The sequence below is a fragment of the Leptinotarsa decemlineata genome, unplaced genomic scaffold (genome assembly GCF_025532065.1).
Source record: "Leptinotarsa decemlineata unplaced genomic scaffold, Ldec_3_MD MMD2_tig00026340_RagTag_RagTag, whole genome shotgun sequence".
Lineage (NCBI taxonomy): Eukaryota > Metazoa > Arthropoda > Insecta > Coleoptera > Chrysomelidae > Leptinotarsa > Leptinotarsa decemlineata.
Window position 1 is genome coordinate 1,332,024 of NW_027412694.1, and position 17,409 is coordinate 1,349,432.

At 34.0% G+C, this 17,409-nt stretch overlaps 1 protein-coding gene across 2 annotated transcripts in view; it reads left to right on the forward strand.

The window, feature by feature from the left end:
* LOC111505717 (putative sodium-coupled neutral amino acid transporter 11) overlaps nucleotides 1–17,409 on the forward strand; it is a 108,236-nt gene that overhangs the window by 56,368 nt on the left and 34,459 nt on the right. For both annotated transcript variants that reach the window (XM_074183419.1, XM_074183420.1), the window contains exons 5-8: nucleotides 4,729–4,981; nucleotides 7,250–7,320; nucleotides 10,478–10,639; nucleotides 15,834–16,090. In XM_074183419.1, the coding sequence (XP_074039520.1) occupies nucleotides 4,729–4,981; nucleotides 7,250–7,320; nucleotides 10,478–10,639; nucleotides 15,834–16,090 (743 nt within the window). The remainder of the gene's footprint in view (nucleotides 1–4,728; nucleotides 4,982–7,249; nucleotides 7,321–10,477; nucleotides 10,640–15,833; nucleotides 16,091–17,409) is intronic.

The window sequence follows — 17,409 nt, forward strand, 5'->3', positions numbered from 1 at the left end:
TTCTTTAAGCCAACATATAGAGTTGTATAAGAAAGAGTCATGGTTACAACCGCATGGTAGTACGGTCGACATTTGAATGAAGAAATGTACAAAAGGAAAATAACGGTACCTACATTAAGGATTATATAACATCACGAAACATGTTTACATAATAAATATGCATATACATAGTACACAGAATATTTACTTTCATAAAAATACAGATTCACATTAAAGGAAAGTTCGAGTTGAAAGTATTCATTTAAAGAATATAGACATTTCTCAACCAGGTATCCTTTGAGTTTTTTTTAGAGTACGTTCATGTTTTAAACTTTTGATGGAGAAGGTAAGTTGTTGAAAATCTTTGCGCTGATTCGAGCTGGAGCTTTATAGGAAATATTGCGTTTAGAGAGTGGTAATCGTAAATAATCCTTACGACTTGTGTTGTATTCGTTATTTGTGAAAAACAAATTCATATTTTTGAACCCAAAACTGCAGACTCCAAATACGTAGAGGCATGTACAGGTCAGAATCTCGAATCTTTTGAAGATTTTGTGACAAGAGTGATTTTTTTCACACCAGCAATACACCAAATAATTTTTTTCTGAGATACGAGGACGTTATTCGACAATGTAGAGTCTCCCCATAGGCAAATATCACACCAGATGTAACATTATGAATTATATTATTTTGAAATAATGTTTCAGACACATTCTTAGAACGACATCTGATAAATGATTCTAACCATTCCAGACAAATACCTCTAATACCATAGTTATATAACTTTGATACAAGAATATCGTGGTCCACACAGACGAAAGCTCGACTGAGGTTACAGAAAATGCTCATTTGGACCTCTTCTTTTTCTACATGGTTTATGAGATTGTCGTAGAACTCATAGATTGCGCTAGTTGTTGATTTAGCAGGTCGAAAACCGTGCTGGCTATTCGTCAAAATATTATGCTCATAAATGAAATTCATCAGCCTGTCCAAAAATCTATATCTGAAAACTTTTAAGAAACAACTGCATATCGTTATTGGTCTATAATTTTCCAAGTAATCGGGATAGTATTTTTTATAAATAGGAATGACTTTTCTTTTCTTGAGGGTTGTGGAGAATTTCCCTGTTTCGAATGAAAGATTCAATAAAAATGTCAAAGGTGCTATTATAACATTCATAAGTTTTTTTAAAACGAAAATGGATATTTCACCTGAACCTGCGGATCTTTTATTTTTCATCCTATCACTAAGCAGATTGAATAATTCATTAGGTGAAAACGGTCTAGTGGGACATTCGAAAAAAAATTATTGAACAGAGCAGATGCAAACACTGGGTTTTCCACTTTTATATCATTGCGGGACACATTGAAATTTTTGTGTCCTGTTTTGTTTTTATTGTTCATTTCGGATATTACTTTCCAAGCAGTTTGATCTGGATCATCAGAGATGAGAATATCATTTTGAAAGTATTGTTTCTTTATAGATTTTAAAAGTCTAGAGTGTCGTTTTTGTGATTCTCTGTAAAATCAGCCAGCACCGGGTATTTGTTTTTCAATAAATGAAGATCCTTCAAATTACAACTAGAAATTTTGACATCTATGTCCACCCATTTTTAATGATAGGTTTACTACACACTCGTCGTAATGAATAACTAATGTTAAAACAATAGAAGACTATTTATATGAAAATATCATATGCATGGTCATCATCACTGCAGTTTCTATTTCGGAGTGCAGTTCTGAAATTCTTGTGAGATTCTTGTATGGAACGAGAACGAAGTATCTCGAGTGTTTTGGGTGGTTCCTGAAATTTCATGGAAAATATATCTGTGTATCTTTTTTCATCATATATAGGTTCTTTTAATGCAAAAATCTGGTATAGTTTTATCCTACTGATAATGAATATTTGTATTAATTTTATTAGGAATGTGAACATATGGGAGAAGTAATTTCAATCAATAAATTGAAGAATTTTGTTAAAAATTCAAGTATATCGCACCAGTTAATGTATTATCAAAACCAACAAGGTCTGATAATTTCAGAATGATATTTGTTCAATAGTGAGTATTTTACCAAATCGCGTATTGTATAAAAACTAATTTCAGGTAACACAAATAAGAACGATAAATAGAGCGCCCAGCACTGTAATAGTACTTGGTGCATTGGATTCAACAGGAACAATAACCCTAGCACCAGCCCGGGTATTGCGACCGTTACCACAGGGCCTTTGACAATGTCAACCGCAGCAGCAGACGAAACGTCAGGCATGAAAAGCTGCAAACTACGGCCAGAAAACGCAGAAAATAGATTTCATACAGTTATCTCCGTGAAAGTTCACATTCTTCGATAATTTACAAGGAGTAGATTAATGAAGTATCTTTGAAATGTAAAGGAGGTAACAAGTTTCAAATTGTATTTGTAGTTGTTGAATGAAGCTATTAAATATAATCAGGCACTTAAGTATACCATTGTTATTCACTAAGTCTAATGTAGTACACTGTATACAAATAGTTGTACTGAAAAAAAAGGAAGTGGAATCAGTAATATACAAGTAGGATATAATCGGGACAAGATAACGGCGAACGAAGACATAGGGAATCAATAAAAGTTGCTAAAACGATGAGAGTAGTGATTGATGATAATAAAAGTGGTGTTGAAAGTAACGAGGAGTAGTAAGAACAAAAGAAAGAGAAAAAATAATCACCAGATCCTTTGCTAAAACATTTAGACCTAAACGATGAAAAAAGTTTCATATGAAGCACAAATTGCTCATAGTTTATTACAATATTTATACAATATTTAATGAGTCGGTGAAATTTTATTTCATGATGTTTGAAAATTCAACATAGGTAAAATAAACTCAGATAAAATAAAATTATCATTCACTACGTAGTTATTATATAAATCAGGCATTAAAATAGTATGAAAAAGCTTGAAAGAGCTATTATATAGTGCGAGTCTCTAACATGGAACAAATTCACTAAATCAAAAGTGTTGTTTCTTTTGCTCGGACACTTCGATTAGTATTTCAAAGAACCCTTATTTTCATGCAAAAAAATTAAACAGTGTGTTTCAAATATGAGATATGATTTCATCGATAATTTGTTAAATGACAACCCTGTTTTTTTAATGACTTTTATTAAAGGGTTCAACAAGTTGCACATTCCTGCCAAATTTTAATTTTTTACTCCTTGTCCTTCAAAAGATATTTAAGAAACATTATCTAATTCAAAAAAATGAATTCAATTCAATAGTCTTCCTTCAATAAATGCTTAGAATGTCAGGGATACCTGACAGTGGCATTGTCATAAAAAAGTTATAAAAAAAAGTAAGGAGAGTAGTATCGCATTCCAATCATATTTGTGCACAAAAACTGTTAGTCGTTTCACAGTTTGTTGTTCGCCATTAGTAAAATGCCGTACTTAACTGAAACACATAAGATTGAAATTTTAATGATGATTGGCTACGGAGATAGGACAAGAACACAAAATGAAGTTATCCATTATTCAGAGAGAAGTATCCTGATTTACCACCCTTATCGCGAAGTACCGTAAGCAAGATCGAAAAACAGTTCCCGGAAAATGGGCATATAAGAAAAACAAATAATCATTGTCAGGGTGCGCTCAGTGAAGAGGTCAAAAAAATGTTCTTCTCTCTGTCGAAGAAAATCTCCATGTCCCCACTAAGCAGATAGCTAGGGAACTCGAAATTAGCCATTCTTCAGTGGAAAGAGTTCTTAAAGCTGAAAAATTTCATCCATATGAAATAACAATCTTCCAGGAACTCACCGAAGATGATCCACCAGATAGAAAACTTCAGTTTTGCGAACAAATGATGGATTTACTAGACATGAATGTTGTACAAACAGAAAACGTTTTATTTTCTGACGAATCAACGTTTATGTTGAATGGTGTAAATCGTCAAAATCGTCGTTATTGGGCAGACAGAAATCCACAGTGGATGAGCGAAGGCCACACGCAACATCCAGAAAAAATCAATGTTTGGGCAGGGATTAATGGTGATCGAGTTATAGGACCGATTTTCCAAGAAAATCTTACTGGAACAAGATATTTGGAATTCTTGCAGGAGGACCTAGTTCCGAATTTGGCTATTTTGTTCCCTTGTCCTATAGAACCTGACGTCCCGAATAGAAACATCTGGTTTCAACAGGACGGCGCGCCTTCTCATTTTACGCGACCTGCCCGTGTGTACCTGAATGATGTATTTCCAGGCAGATGGATTGGCAGAAGAGGACCCTATGAATGGCCACCTAGGTCTCCGGATTTAACACCTTTGGACTTTTGATTATGGGGTTACTTGAAGAGCAAACTTTCAAGACCAAACCGGCAAATATTGAGGATTTAAAAGAACAAATAAGACAGGAGTGTAGGCTAATTTCCGGCGAAGTAATCAGAAATGTTCAAAACGAGTTTCAGTTACGTTTAGGGTATTGTCAGTTAGTGAATGGACAATATTTTGAACACTGGTTAAAAAAAGACTATTGAATTGAATTCATTTTCTGAAGTAGATAATGTTTGTTAAATATCTTTTAAAGGACAAGGAGTAAAAAACTGAATTACGTTTTGCGGTTGATTACAGTTTCGTATTCTGTCCAATTCAAATCTCACGATGAAGTATTACTTGATTATAAAATGATTAATGAGAAATTTAGCGTCTTTTGATGAAAAAATCATGAAAGTGGCTCTTATTCTTCAGAAAATGTTTTAAATTCCCCAATTTTCTTTTTCAGCTATGGTTTCGTATAACATCGTGGTGGGGGATACTGTAACCAAAGTTATAATGAGGCTCCTAGGAATCGGATCTGATTCGTTCTTCGCAAAACGTGAAGTTATAGTTTTCATAGCTACTATATTTGTTTCTGTTCCACTCTGCCTCTACAGAGATGTTGCCAAGTTAGCCAAGATTTCTTTCCTCAGTCTCATCTGTATAGTCTTTATCCTATTTTCAATATTCGTCAGAATTGGATACATTAGTGACATAGTGTAAGTGAAACATTTTTTGAAAACAATCAGTTATAGAATATAAAATATCTTGAAGTACAATTGGGTATCTTTGGTAGAAAAACCTAAACTAACAAAAACGTGCAAGTACTCTAAGACGGAAACTGGAGTGTAATTGTTATTATATTACACTGATATGTAAAAATATTAGTGGATGCGCGGTTAACATTTTTTATAAGAAAACGTATTTTTTTTCTGAAATAACTTATGTCAAGATAAAGTTACATACATATTCTTATTAATCTCCACAGGTTAATCTCCGGACGTGCTTCTATTTCATATGCCTTGTGTAATGTAATAAATTGATGGTTTTGATTCAATTCAATGTTTATTTTCTTCTTTTCATTGCATATTGATGATCATTTGTTTTCTAAAATATTCTTTTGATATCAATTCGTTTTCTAGTTCTTTAGTTATCGCCGAATATGTTCCTTAGTCGGTTTATTTCATTTACTGCTCCATTACTGCATTCGTTCAAGCACCACCAAATTTTTTTTTACTGCTCAATATGTTTTTGAAATTTGTGTGACAGTCATTTTTTTCAAAACAATTATGATATATGATGGAATTGGCTGATACTTGATGAAGATCCATAACTAACGTATTCAAAACACACTTCATTGTGAGACTTTCACTAAACAGTTTTACAAGAAGCTGTTGTATGGCGAAACACGTGTTGCGTTTTTGTAAAACTGTTTAGTGAAAATCTCACAATAAAGTTTTTTTTGAATATCGGGCATTGATTCATTGGAACTTATTTCGGCTGCGACTTTTTTTGAAGTTGGGATTTTATTTCAAAAAAAGAACAGATGGAATTATCTACGAATAGCATAATTGGTGCAATCAAGTTGAATTTGTTTTTGTACTTTAGTTTCAATGTCTTCGAATATATTATCACATTTACCTTCAGGTTTTGAGAACACTGTAGAAGCTAGATATGAAGAAAACGCTAGCGAATAAAAAGTTGTATTTTGAGTTCAATAACATAAAAAAATGGAAAACTGCAATAACAAGTCAGTGGCGTACTTTGTTATCCCAATATTGTTGGCTGCGGTACCCACTGAGGCATCATTGGACCTATTAATTTCAATCTACTCAGGACTAAATAATTCACTTACAGGCCTTTTTACTTCAAATAACCGTAGCAGATTTCAACCAAATTGGTGTAAGGATATTTATGATATTTTATGAATTCGGTTTATTTTTATTCAACGCCCTGTGTTTCAGAAACGAAGCAACTCCGAATATATGTTCATGGGAACTTTTTTCTCAAAACGACCTAACGAATCACTTTCTGAAGTTTCGTACCGTAGTTGGGAAACACCCTGTATAGAATAGTGTAGTGCTCCATGATATCTGTTTAAATCCCATAACGAATGTTATGGGATTAAAACAGATACAAAATGGGAAAGGGTGATTTTCGTGTAATTCAAGGTTCATATGAAAGTAATTGTTTCGAGAGGATGTTTTTCATGTAATCTAATATTCATGTGAAAATACTCATCCTAAAAGGATTTTGTCTTCCATTTTGTATCTAAAAAGGAACCTCTATGTATGCACCCTGTGTATCCTTATAGAAAGTTTTCAATAGTTCTTCGTATTCTTCCATATTTTTTTGTTCAATGATGGAGAAGAACAAAGCCAAAAAATGTTTCCCAAAAAAGAAAACAGCGGAATATTTATTTTAATAGATAACGCTGTGTGATATTCGTTTTCTTATTTATTTCATGCCGATATTTTCAGTTAGGCAAAGTAGGGCCTAGTCCACGGTTATTTGCGACGTAACAGTGATACATCATAATGATTTTACGAATAATACAAAAATGAATCATAAATACGAAAAGGCTGAATTTAAATTCAAATAATGAGACCAATGTTCCACAAGCTTTTCCCAGAAGTAATGCGATTTCTTGTGGAAAATCCTGAAGAATTGTAGCTTCATGGAAAACAGAACAATCCATCAAAATATGCTTGACAGTGATATGAATATTACAAAAATAAAGTTTGAATTTTGAAATATTTATCGATTCAGACATCAAAATATTAAAAATTATTTATGCACTGATTCCCTTGATATTTTTTACATATGTCTCTTTTGTAAAACCCTCTATAGTGAAAATCATACAATAAACTGTATTATTGAGTTTAAATATGGACGTTTTTCAAGTATCGGCCAGTTCTATTCAAATTCTCAACAACTTATTAAAGATTTTGGTCTCAGTTACCTCAGCACCCTATATCAATTTTCAGTCCTCAACATCCAGATTCATGGAGGTTCATTAACAAGGATATTATTCCAGCAATTGGTATTATGGCTTTCGGTGAGTATTCTTAGTGCCTCATTTATGAAAGTATTGTTCATACATGATAACAACCAGAGCGTTCAGCTATTTTTGTTTGTTTCTGAGCTAATGTCAACACGATTTTTCCACTTGATATTCGGTTTTTGTACAAGTGAAGTGATATGAAGTGAAAGTCACCTTCAAATAATTCCACTTTGTTTATATGTTTCAGTATATCGTCAATTGAATTTGAATGAGTTTATTATTCAATTTCGGGTTTATTAAGGAAAGGTAGAAATTTTTTGATTGATTCGGCCGTTACTACGTTATAACTTTCAACTAACTAACTTCAACTAACTTGATGTAGGAGTAAGGTAATATGCTTCAGGTGATCATAATTGAAGAGGTACCTCACGTAGAGGTTTAGGTAATTGGTTGGAGGTAGTCAATTATGATTACCTGTAGTATATAAATATTAGTTTAAGAAGCAACTTGTAGTATTCAAACAACTGTTGATAAAGCTACTGTGTTAGCAAAACATGTGATATATTTTTCAAATGAAGATTGTGGAGATCAAATCGTGAGGTGTTATTTATGAGAAAGGTAGAAAGCGTTATTAACCATTCCTTATGGAAAAAACAAGTGCAAATTTGAGCAGGTCCATTCTGACCCTTTTTGGACCTCGGACCCAGTTCACACCGAATTAACAAAGGCCCGCGCCTCGTACCTGACAGACGTCCATTCTGTGTGAATCAGGCCTTAAACTTTCAGAGCCTATTCCTTCACTTTTGTCATCATTCAGTCAATCAATCAGCTACGCTACGCTACAGTGGAAAATTCAAACTATCAGAAGAGGAGCAAGGCCGGTTCTGGCCCACTTCAAGGTCATGCGTCGTTGGTAAGTATTTCAGAGAGACTTTAGTGAGTAGAAGAGAGAAACGTGTGACGTAATCGATGCAGAGAAGGATGGAATGAGTATCGTAGAGATTCAAAGAGCGTGGACCCCCTTGGAATTCCGCCCCACCCCTCGGGGCCCCTTGTCGCGTACCAGTCACGTGTCCTAATTAAAAAAGTTTATGGGTATGAGATTTGAACCCAGGACGTCGGCGTGGTAGGCTTTGTCTTTAGCCTCGACACCAACGTGGAATATTAAAAGTGATTGCGTATTGTTGACTGAAGTCAATGCTGTCATCGACAGAAAAAAAAACAAAGGTGGCGCAACATGTCAGAAGGACACTAAGCCATATCTCCGTTACTGATAGTTGGATCTTAACGTGTAGCACATCGAATGAAGTAGAAACTAATGCAGAATGTATCGACAAAGAAAAAACAAAGACGATGCCAGCAGGGCACCAATTTTCGTTAATAATAGTCGGATCCTCACGTACAGCACGTCAAATGAAAGGAAGACGAATGAAAGGAAAACGAATGTAGAATGTATCGAGAAATCAAAAGCGAAGATGATCGCAATATGTCAGGAGGGCACTCAGTTGTATGTTCGCTAATGATGACAAAGAAAAAAACAAACAAGATGCCAACGAGGCCCTGAGCCGCATCTGGTTTTCACTTCCGGTCGTTTGATTTCAATGACTTTGACATCAATGGATTTGTTTAGATGTTAAGAACTATAATTAATAATTTTCCAAAGCCAAAAGGACCTCATTCCTAACCGTTCGTGCCTAATTTTGAAACTGGCAACGCTACATCACCCCATGGTCAGCGAGTTATTTTACAACCTCGCCCTAGCGACGTATAACCTCGATACCATCTCCATCTCTCTTTGCATTGATTACGTCACATGTGTTTCTCACTCTAACACACACACACAACTTTATATGAAACATCAATCCTTTCCCAAATCTAATGAAAATTTTTCAATTTTCTACAAGGGAATGACGTTACAATTTTCCCAAAATTCCACGGAACCAAAAAAATGTGATCAGGTATAGAGAATAAAGTCAATTTCGGTCCCGACAAAACAAACGCTATGAATATCAACAATTCGCAATTACTTCCAATATTACGTCACACGTTTCTCTCTTCCACCCACTGAAGTCTCTGTCTGAAACACTTACCAACGACGCACGACCTTGAAGTGGGCCAGAACCCGCCTAGCTGATTGGTTGACTGAATGACGGCAAAAGTGAAGAAGTGGGCTCTGAAAGTCTGAGGCCTAATTTACACAGAATTGACGTCTGGCAGAGATGAGGCGCGGACCTTTGTCCATTCCATGTGAACTGGGCCTGTGGTCTGGCAGAATGGACCTGCTCAAATTTGCATGTTTTTCTATAAAGAATGGCTTAGAACTCTTGCAGCTATATTACTAAAGACCCATTCTGAAAATGTACTTTATTTGGGTTGAAGATGAAATTTCAAAATGAAAATTTTTCAGGAGATTCATCAAGATGCATGAAACATCAAAATCTGATTTTGATGTTTTTCTATGTATTTTTTATTAGGCGTTGAAAAAGAGGATGGCTCACCATTTTCAGTTGTTTTCAGTTTACGAACTATCGTTTTAATGCCGCCCAAACTCACACACGCAGCTTTCGCACAAAGCTATTGAACTTTTTTCAGATCCATGCTTATGCCATTATTAGCATCTCTTTGCATGAAATGAAGTTCATTAGCAATCATTTCTTTCGATCGACCACACAAAACTTATCGTTTCAATTTTGATTCGAATGTCATTTCCTTAGAACAAAGACTTCTGTCACGTTCTATACTTGTCGTTATGATCGAACTCCGATCGTCTTTAAGGGTTTTCTACCGTGCGCATCTTAGGGAAAGTCCTAAGTCAAAACGAAGTCGCTTTCTGGATTTGACAAGCTGTAACTATTTAAACATTTTGAAACATTTCAGGTGACTAAACTGATTTCTTCCACAGAATGTTCATCACATTAGATATTTGATCTAGCTAGACAATGAGTAATAATTTCATACACTACACCTCACGATTTGATCTCCACAAACTCCAAAAGTTTGTGGAGATTAGATGGTGAGTTGTAGTTTATGAAATTACCATGGATCTTCATCAAGTAACGGCCGAATCAATCAGAAAAAAAAAAAGAGTTTGATATATTTATTGACCTATTGTTGTTGAGTTCTATCACAATTGTGCTGGAGTTTTGGCATGTGTGAATATACTTGTAAAAATTTGTTTGATTAAAAAAAATCAACTGAAAATAATTTTCAGCATTCATGTGTCACCATAATACATTTCTGATATATGGATCTATCACAGATCCCAACCAGAAGAAATGGGAAGTAGTAACTCATGCTTCTATAGCCACCAGTTTATTTGTTGCTATTTTATTTGGTATAGCTGGATATACAACTTTCAAAGCATATTCTCAAGGTGAGTTTTTTTAATAGCGTGTTCACGTTAAGTTGTTACCCGGATTGTAAAGATTTATATTTGTAACTATTATATGATAACCAGTTCTATTCAAGTTAGTCAGAAAATTAAATGATCCCGATTCTAAAACAAAATAAAAAAAATGGGATAATGTTATGGATTTGATTTGAAAGGGTTATATTTTTAGGAGTGATTAATTTTTTGGGAAAGAAAGTTTTTGGCTTTCTACTACTCCATCTGATACAAAAAAATGGATGAGAGAATCTTCCAAAGAAAGGAAGGATTAATCAATTTGAAAATAAGTAACTCTATACATGAATGTGTAGATCACGCAAAGGAGTAACTTTCAGACACAAACTGAAAGAAAGTCCTCCTGAAACAGCTACTTTCATATAAACATTGAATTACACGAAAGAAAAAATTCTTTCGAAACAAATACTTCTATATGAACACTGAATTATACAGAAGATACTTTTCTCTATTCAGTTTGTATATCGAACATTCGTGGAGGAATAAGAATCAGATATCATTCACATGAGTTCTACTTTGAATGAATGGTAATAAATTGTACTCACATGGAACACTGTCACCCTAACTGGTATACACGTGTTTCGCCTTAAGACACTTGCCCTAAGGCTCTTCAGTACCAAATTGGATAACATTATAGAAAATACACACACTTCATTCATGAATTACGATTTTGAATGTCACGGAATAAGCTTGATCTGCTTATGTCATCGATGACATCGTAATGACATTCATTCACCTATTTGATTTAATCCCAGCCATGAGGAATCTTATTTGATTTGAAAGGGTTATATTTTTAGGAGTGATTAATTTTTTGGGAAAGAAAGTTTTTGGCTTTCAACTACTCCATCTGATACAAAAAAATGGATGAGGGAATCTTCCAAAGAAAGGAAGGATTAATCAATTTGAAAATAAGTAACTCTATACATGGATGTGTAGATCATGCAAAGAAGTAACTTTCAGACATAAACTGAAAGAAAGTCCTCCTGAAACAGCTACTTTCATATAAACATAAACTATAGTAACAATTTATTGGAAGATTTTCACCGGATAGTTCACAAAACCATAACATGTGTCGCATTACATTGGGTATGATCCACCCAAGAAAACGCTTGTGAAAGCTATTGGATGCGAAACACATGTTACGGTTCTCGTGGTTTTAAAAACTGTCCATTGAAAATTTCAAGAAAGTTTGGTAGATATCTGGTAGTAAACCAGTTGCAAAATTCTTCCCAATCTCAATCTTGCATCTTGAAATATATGCATATCAGCGGTATTCGATTATATTTCAAGCAGATCTTGTATAGTAAATCTATCCGACACTGATGGATAATTGGACAGTTTTTGACTAACTAATGTGGGTAATATATTAAGAAAATATTGAAGAGGGAAAATTGAATGAGAAAGGACTAGTAATCAAATGACATTTCATCCAAATCGACCATACTATGTAATCCTGTTCAACTTCGAGGGGAGAAACAATAAATGGCGGGTGTTGAATACCTAGGTATGATATAAGATCCAAGACTGTGCTGGAACCAACATTTACAGAGGAAACAAAAAAGACTCGGCTAGCACTGATGCTGGCCAGACGTACTTGAGGGAAGACACGAGAGTTGGAATCAGAGATATATTTTGTTATAATCGATAGTGGCTGAACCCATAATAAGAAATGCTTCTTTGATTTGGTAGCCAAAGATGAAACGAGCTACTGCTATTAACAAACTGAGCATGTTGCAAAGACTTGCATTCTGTAAATAAGTAGAGCAATGACGATTACACTAATGGGACCTAAACATATAAACTAGTAAAAAAATGGTTCAATGGTTGTCAGAAAACACAGTGAAACAATTAGGCTGTAGTGTCTTCCACAGAATAATTTCCAAATAGCAAATAAAAACAATAATTTGATTTACAAAAAAAAAACACTTTCATGAATTTTTGAATAACAATTTAATGAAATTAATTGCAAATATAATGAACAACCACATAGTCTGTCAGAATTATTGCTACATCCAAATGTTGAAGTGATGGATTAGTTTTCTTGGCTTTCATAACTCAATAAAAACAGGCAGAACAAATGCGACAGTGTGGACCTGTGGCATATTTTGCTATCGATGATGATGCAGATAGGTAGATGCGAAGTAGGAAATTTGAAGCGTTCTCAGTACAATACAACACTCTTGGCTATAGCACTTGTAGATATAACTTTTTTCAACATTATTTTTGCCTGATGTGATGTTTTTTATTTGCGATGCACCAGTCTATGAATTTCCATATTCTCGAACACTTTGCATTCACAACATTTTTATTAATTTTTCAGTATTCACCACTCTATAAAACATCCTAGACTCTGAGCACTCTAGGTTCATGAACTCACTTTCATTTTATTCCGCTGGAAATACGCTACATTAGTTCGCACTTTCCAACATATGCCAACAATAGAATGTTTTTAAAATTCATTCTTTGGTATTTTCACAGCACTCTCTATAACTTTTTAAATTTTCTATATTTCTCATGAAAATATATAATTTTCTCGATTCTGCATAAGAAAATTCGTTTTCAGTAATAACAGTTAATATTTCCAACATCCAATGTAACAACTTTTTAGATATTGCTCATTTATTATCTATTGATTTTCATGCTATAGTTGGAACACTGTGTCTTAAGCACCCTGGGCTCACACCTTTTCCTTTTTTTTTCAGCGTCTGAAAAAATACATTCAACACCCTAATTTTTTTATCAAGTAGACCAACACAGTATAATCATCATTTTCTGCCAGCTATAACGTGTCTCACAAAATTCATCAATTTATATACTGAACTTAAACACTCTGTATAACGTTCTAGATTCTCAAGTGAACACTCTAGATCTCACGAACTATTTTATTTCATTTCTATTTTCATCCAAAATTTGTACTCTGTATTAGATAACAAATAATTCAACACCCTTCATCCGTTATTTTCTGTCTGAAATGATTTTTCAATATTCCATGCACCAGATCAATAGAATTGTCATCCACGCCGTATTCACATGTTTTTAAATTTTCTCAGTATTCATCACTTTCCATAAGTTTCTAGATTATATGCTGTCTGAGTGCAAATCACCGGCATATCAACGTGTGATTATGGAGGCAAGTATATTACTAACGAATCACAACGACCGGAAGACGTAATAATGAAAAATGTACTATTTCCCATTCTCATATTCTTGATCTGATGGAATCCCTCAAGGAGAAAGCAATCTATAGATAATTTTTTTTATGAATATTATTATACATATTTCTTCTTTAATGGAGAATAATTGACGAAACTGAAACAAATCTTCTTCTTGGTTTACGATGAACTGGAATACTATGTTTACCAAAAAAATATCAAAAACAATATTTACATTAAGATAAACTATTCAAATGAGTTGATGTACCCCAAACATGGACATTTTTGAAAACTTAAACCCATACACAGCGCATCAACACCAGACAGACTGTGCTGTTTTGACCCGCCATAGGTCCCATCAGTGATGTTAGGCTGAACCACAAGTGCATTTCTTCGAAGGACAAACTTGAGTAAGAGAGGGCGATGATATCCCAAAGATGCTATCTATGGGATCGAAAAAAACTCAATTCCGGAATATTAAAAATAAACACAGCTTCCCAAATCTTTGCAACTGATCGACTACGCGAATCTAGTGTATTTTTGATATTCGTGAATTGAGTTATCTGACTGAATACAAACATCAGCAACTTTTGATGCTTCATAAAGCTCAGATCAGACCTTTATTGGAATATCGTTCACATGTATAGAGCTTAGCCCCTAGGCATACCCTGGAGAGTTTCTTCAAAATTGGCTTTATTGATCAACTTAATTTCCATCAAGAGTCACATAAACATTCCAGTGTCGCTCTAACATATCAATACCACTTTTTAGAACGATCAATTTTTTACCTCAAAATAAGCCTCAGTTTCAGCAATAACCTGAAAAAAATTTCTTACCGGTGAGTATTTTTTGAGGTCTGCAAACATAAAAAAGTCGCTGAAGGCCATACCTAAGGAATACGGTGGAGGCGGAAGCAATTTTAAGCCTAATTCATGAAATTTTGCCATTGTTTTGATTGACGGTGCGTTGTCTAGATGAAACAATCTTTGTTTCTTTGCCATATGAGGTCGTTCATTTGCAATTTCGGCCTCCAAACGCTCCAATAATATTCACTGTTGATGGTATCTCCCTTTTCAAGATAGTCGATGAATACAACATCACGCACATCTCAAAATACCAAGACCATAACCTTTCCAGCCGATTTTAATGCTATTTTATGTTTTTTGTTTCCTGGTGTTACTGCCTCATTTGAACGTCCACTGCGATTTGCATCATCGGTGTCTCTACGACCAAGTTTGAAGTCACCAAACCAACGTTTAATTGTTGTTTCTGATAAGGCGGAGTCCTTATAACACTATTCAGGCCATTGCTTCGCTTGTACAGTTTTTTTTTCATCAAGAAGCAGTTTGAAATCAAAACATGATTTTTTTTGATTCATTGTTTTGAAAATAACAAAAGTAGTGTCACTTTTAGCACGATTTATTATAAACCTATGAGTAGAATATGACGAAATTTCAATAGCTTTCTGTTAGGCCCGAGACTTTTCAGGTCAGGTAGAATACGAGTATGTCGAATATCTCCAGGCTGAGGGTTTTTCAGCCATTCGTGAAGAAAATTGTCGAAAAGCTGAAATTTTATCCGTATTCGGTACATTTACAAGACAAACGCCATCTACATTTTCCGGTAGTATATATGCTAGTCACGCATATATTCCAATATATATAAAAGAGTAAAAGTTAAGTTTATAAAAGAGAAGACATAAATAGTAACAACTTAGAAATAAATAAAGATAAAAAATATAAGTAAGTCAGTTAAAAGATATCGTTACTTTCACTCATGAATATCTTTTGAAAAAGAATGAGTCTAACAATGCATTTATGGTTCAGCCAAGCACCACTAAAGAGACCAATTATATGTCAAAACAGCGCTGTCTATTGATTTATTTTAGGTGCTGGTTTATATCTAGTCAGAAAAAGCACAAAAATGAAAAAAAATGATTTATTGCTTTCATGATGATTATTCTATAACTTACATTACTTTTAGTTCCTTAGCTGAAACTGTTAAATGTTTAGGGGATCTTTTGGAGAACTATTGTTGGGACGACGATCTCATGAATGTTAGCCGCTTGTTATTCAGCGTCCAAATTCTTCTTACTTTCCCGATTGAATGTTTTGTAACAAGAGAAGTCATTGAGACAACGATAATAGGAAGAGATCCCAATGTACCAATGTCGGAAAAGCTACATTACCTTCTCACTTTGAGCATTATCGCAATTACCTATGTTATTTCAATTACAACCTATTGCCTTGGTGTAGTACTGGAACTGAACGTGAGTATTATTTAATATTTTCAGGTGTGCTTTGGGTGTAGTGATATATTGAAGTAATGATAACAGAAGAATAGACACCGGCGTTGTCATATTCAAGATTTTAGTTTTTGTTTAGCAATCTTCAGGTAATTGATGGCAGTTATGCAAAATCAAAATTTTGAACAACTCGTCCTACGGTCTGTAGGCGATAGCAATTATCATTGAAAACTGGGTATACTACCTCGAATTGAACGGTATAATTTTTTTTTTATGAAAATCTGACAAAAATTTTCTAATACATATCATAATAAAAAAGTTTCGTTGTTATTGGTTGACTCTCATATTCAGTAAGAAGCGATATTTCATAAGTTAACTGAATTATTTGAATGATGATGTCTCTAAATCAAAGGAACACCAATAATTCACTTCGGATACAAATCGCTGTTGATTAAATTCATTTGGGAAAACCATGTCAGGAAGTTCATTTGACAATAAGGCCGTTTTGCAAATGAAAGAATTTCTAAAAAATGTAGTTCAAATGTGATAAGTTGGAACTGATATAGTTCAATGTGTGTTCAATTGGAATTCCAAACGCTAGGTAGCAGTACTAAGCTGAACGCTTCTCTGGGTGGAATCAAACGGATTAGGTCAGGAGTGAAAACACATGAATGCTGAGAAAAAATCACCTCATAGACAATATTCAGACAAGTGTTGCCATAAGATTTTTTTGTAATCATTTGGACAACTTCATTGAAAAAAGTATTATTATTGTTGGAAATATACGAAAATTTGTCCTAATTTGTTAATTGTTAGATTAAAAGTACAGTTATATCGTGCAACAACATAATTGAACAAAGAAAATCAGACGTTAAATGGTCCATTTTTTGTAAATGATATCCTGAGGCTCTAATTCAAAGTACGACTTCACATTGAAATTACTGGTGCAAATATGGGAATAATATATAACTTCTGGAGTAAAGGCTCCATGGAAGTGAATTGGCTTGTATGTCACTTTTAAATGAATCCATTTTATACAGAGATTACAGTTTACCCAATTCATATTTTCTGCACCTTTGAATTTGCTACATTTTGGGCACAAGTTAGAAATATCAGATGAAAATTGTAATAGTGAGAGTTGCGAATCGTAAACATATTTCTTTATATCGAAAGGTTCAGAAATTGGTTGGGTACTATGAGTTTCTGAGGAGAGTATATCCAGAAGGTATAATAGTAGAATATTTGCTTCAAAAGTAATTTGTACCGACCTCTACTTCCAATCTTTCCCTTCGAATTTTTTGTCTTATACAAAGCTTTTTTTATCTTTGTAAATTTGAAAGGAC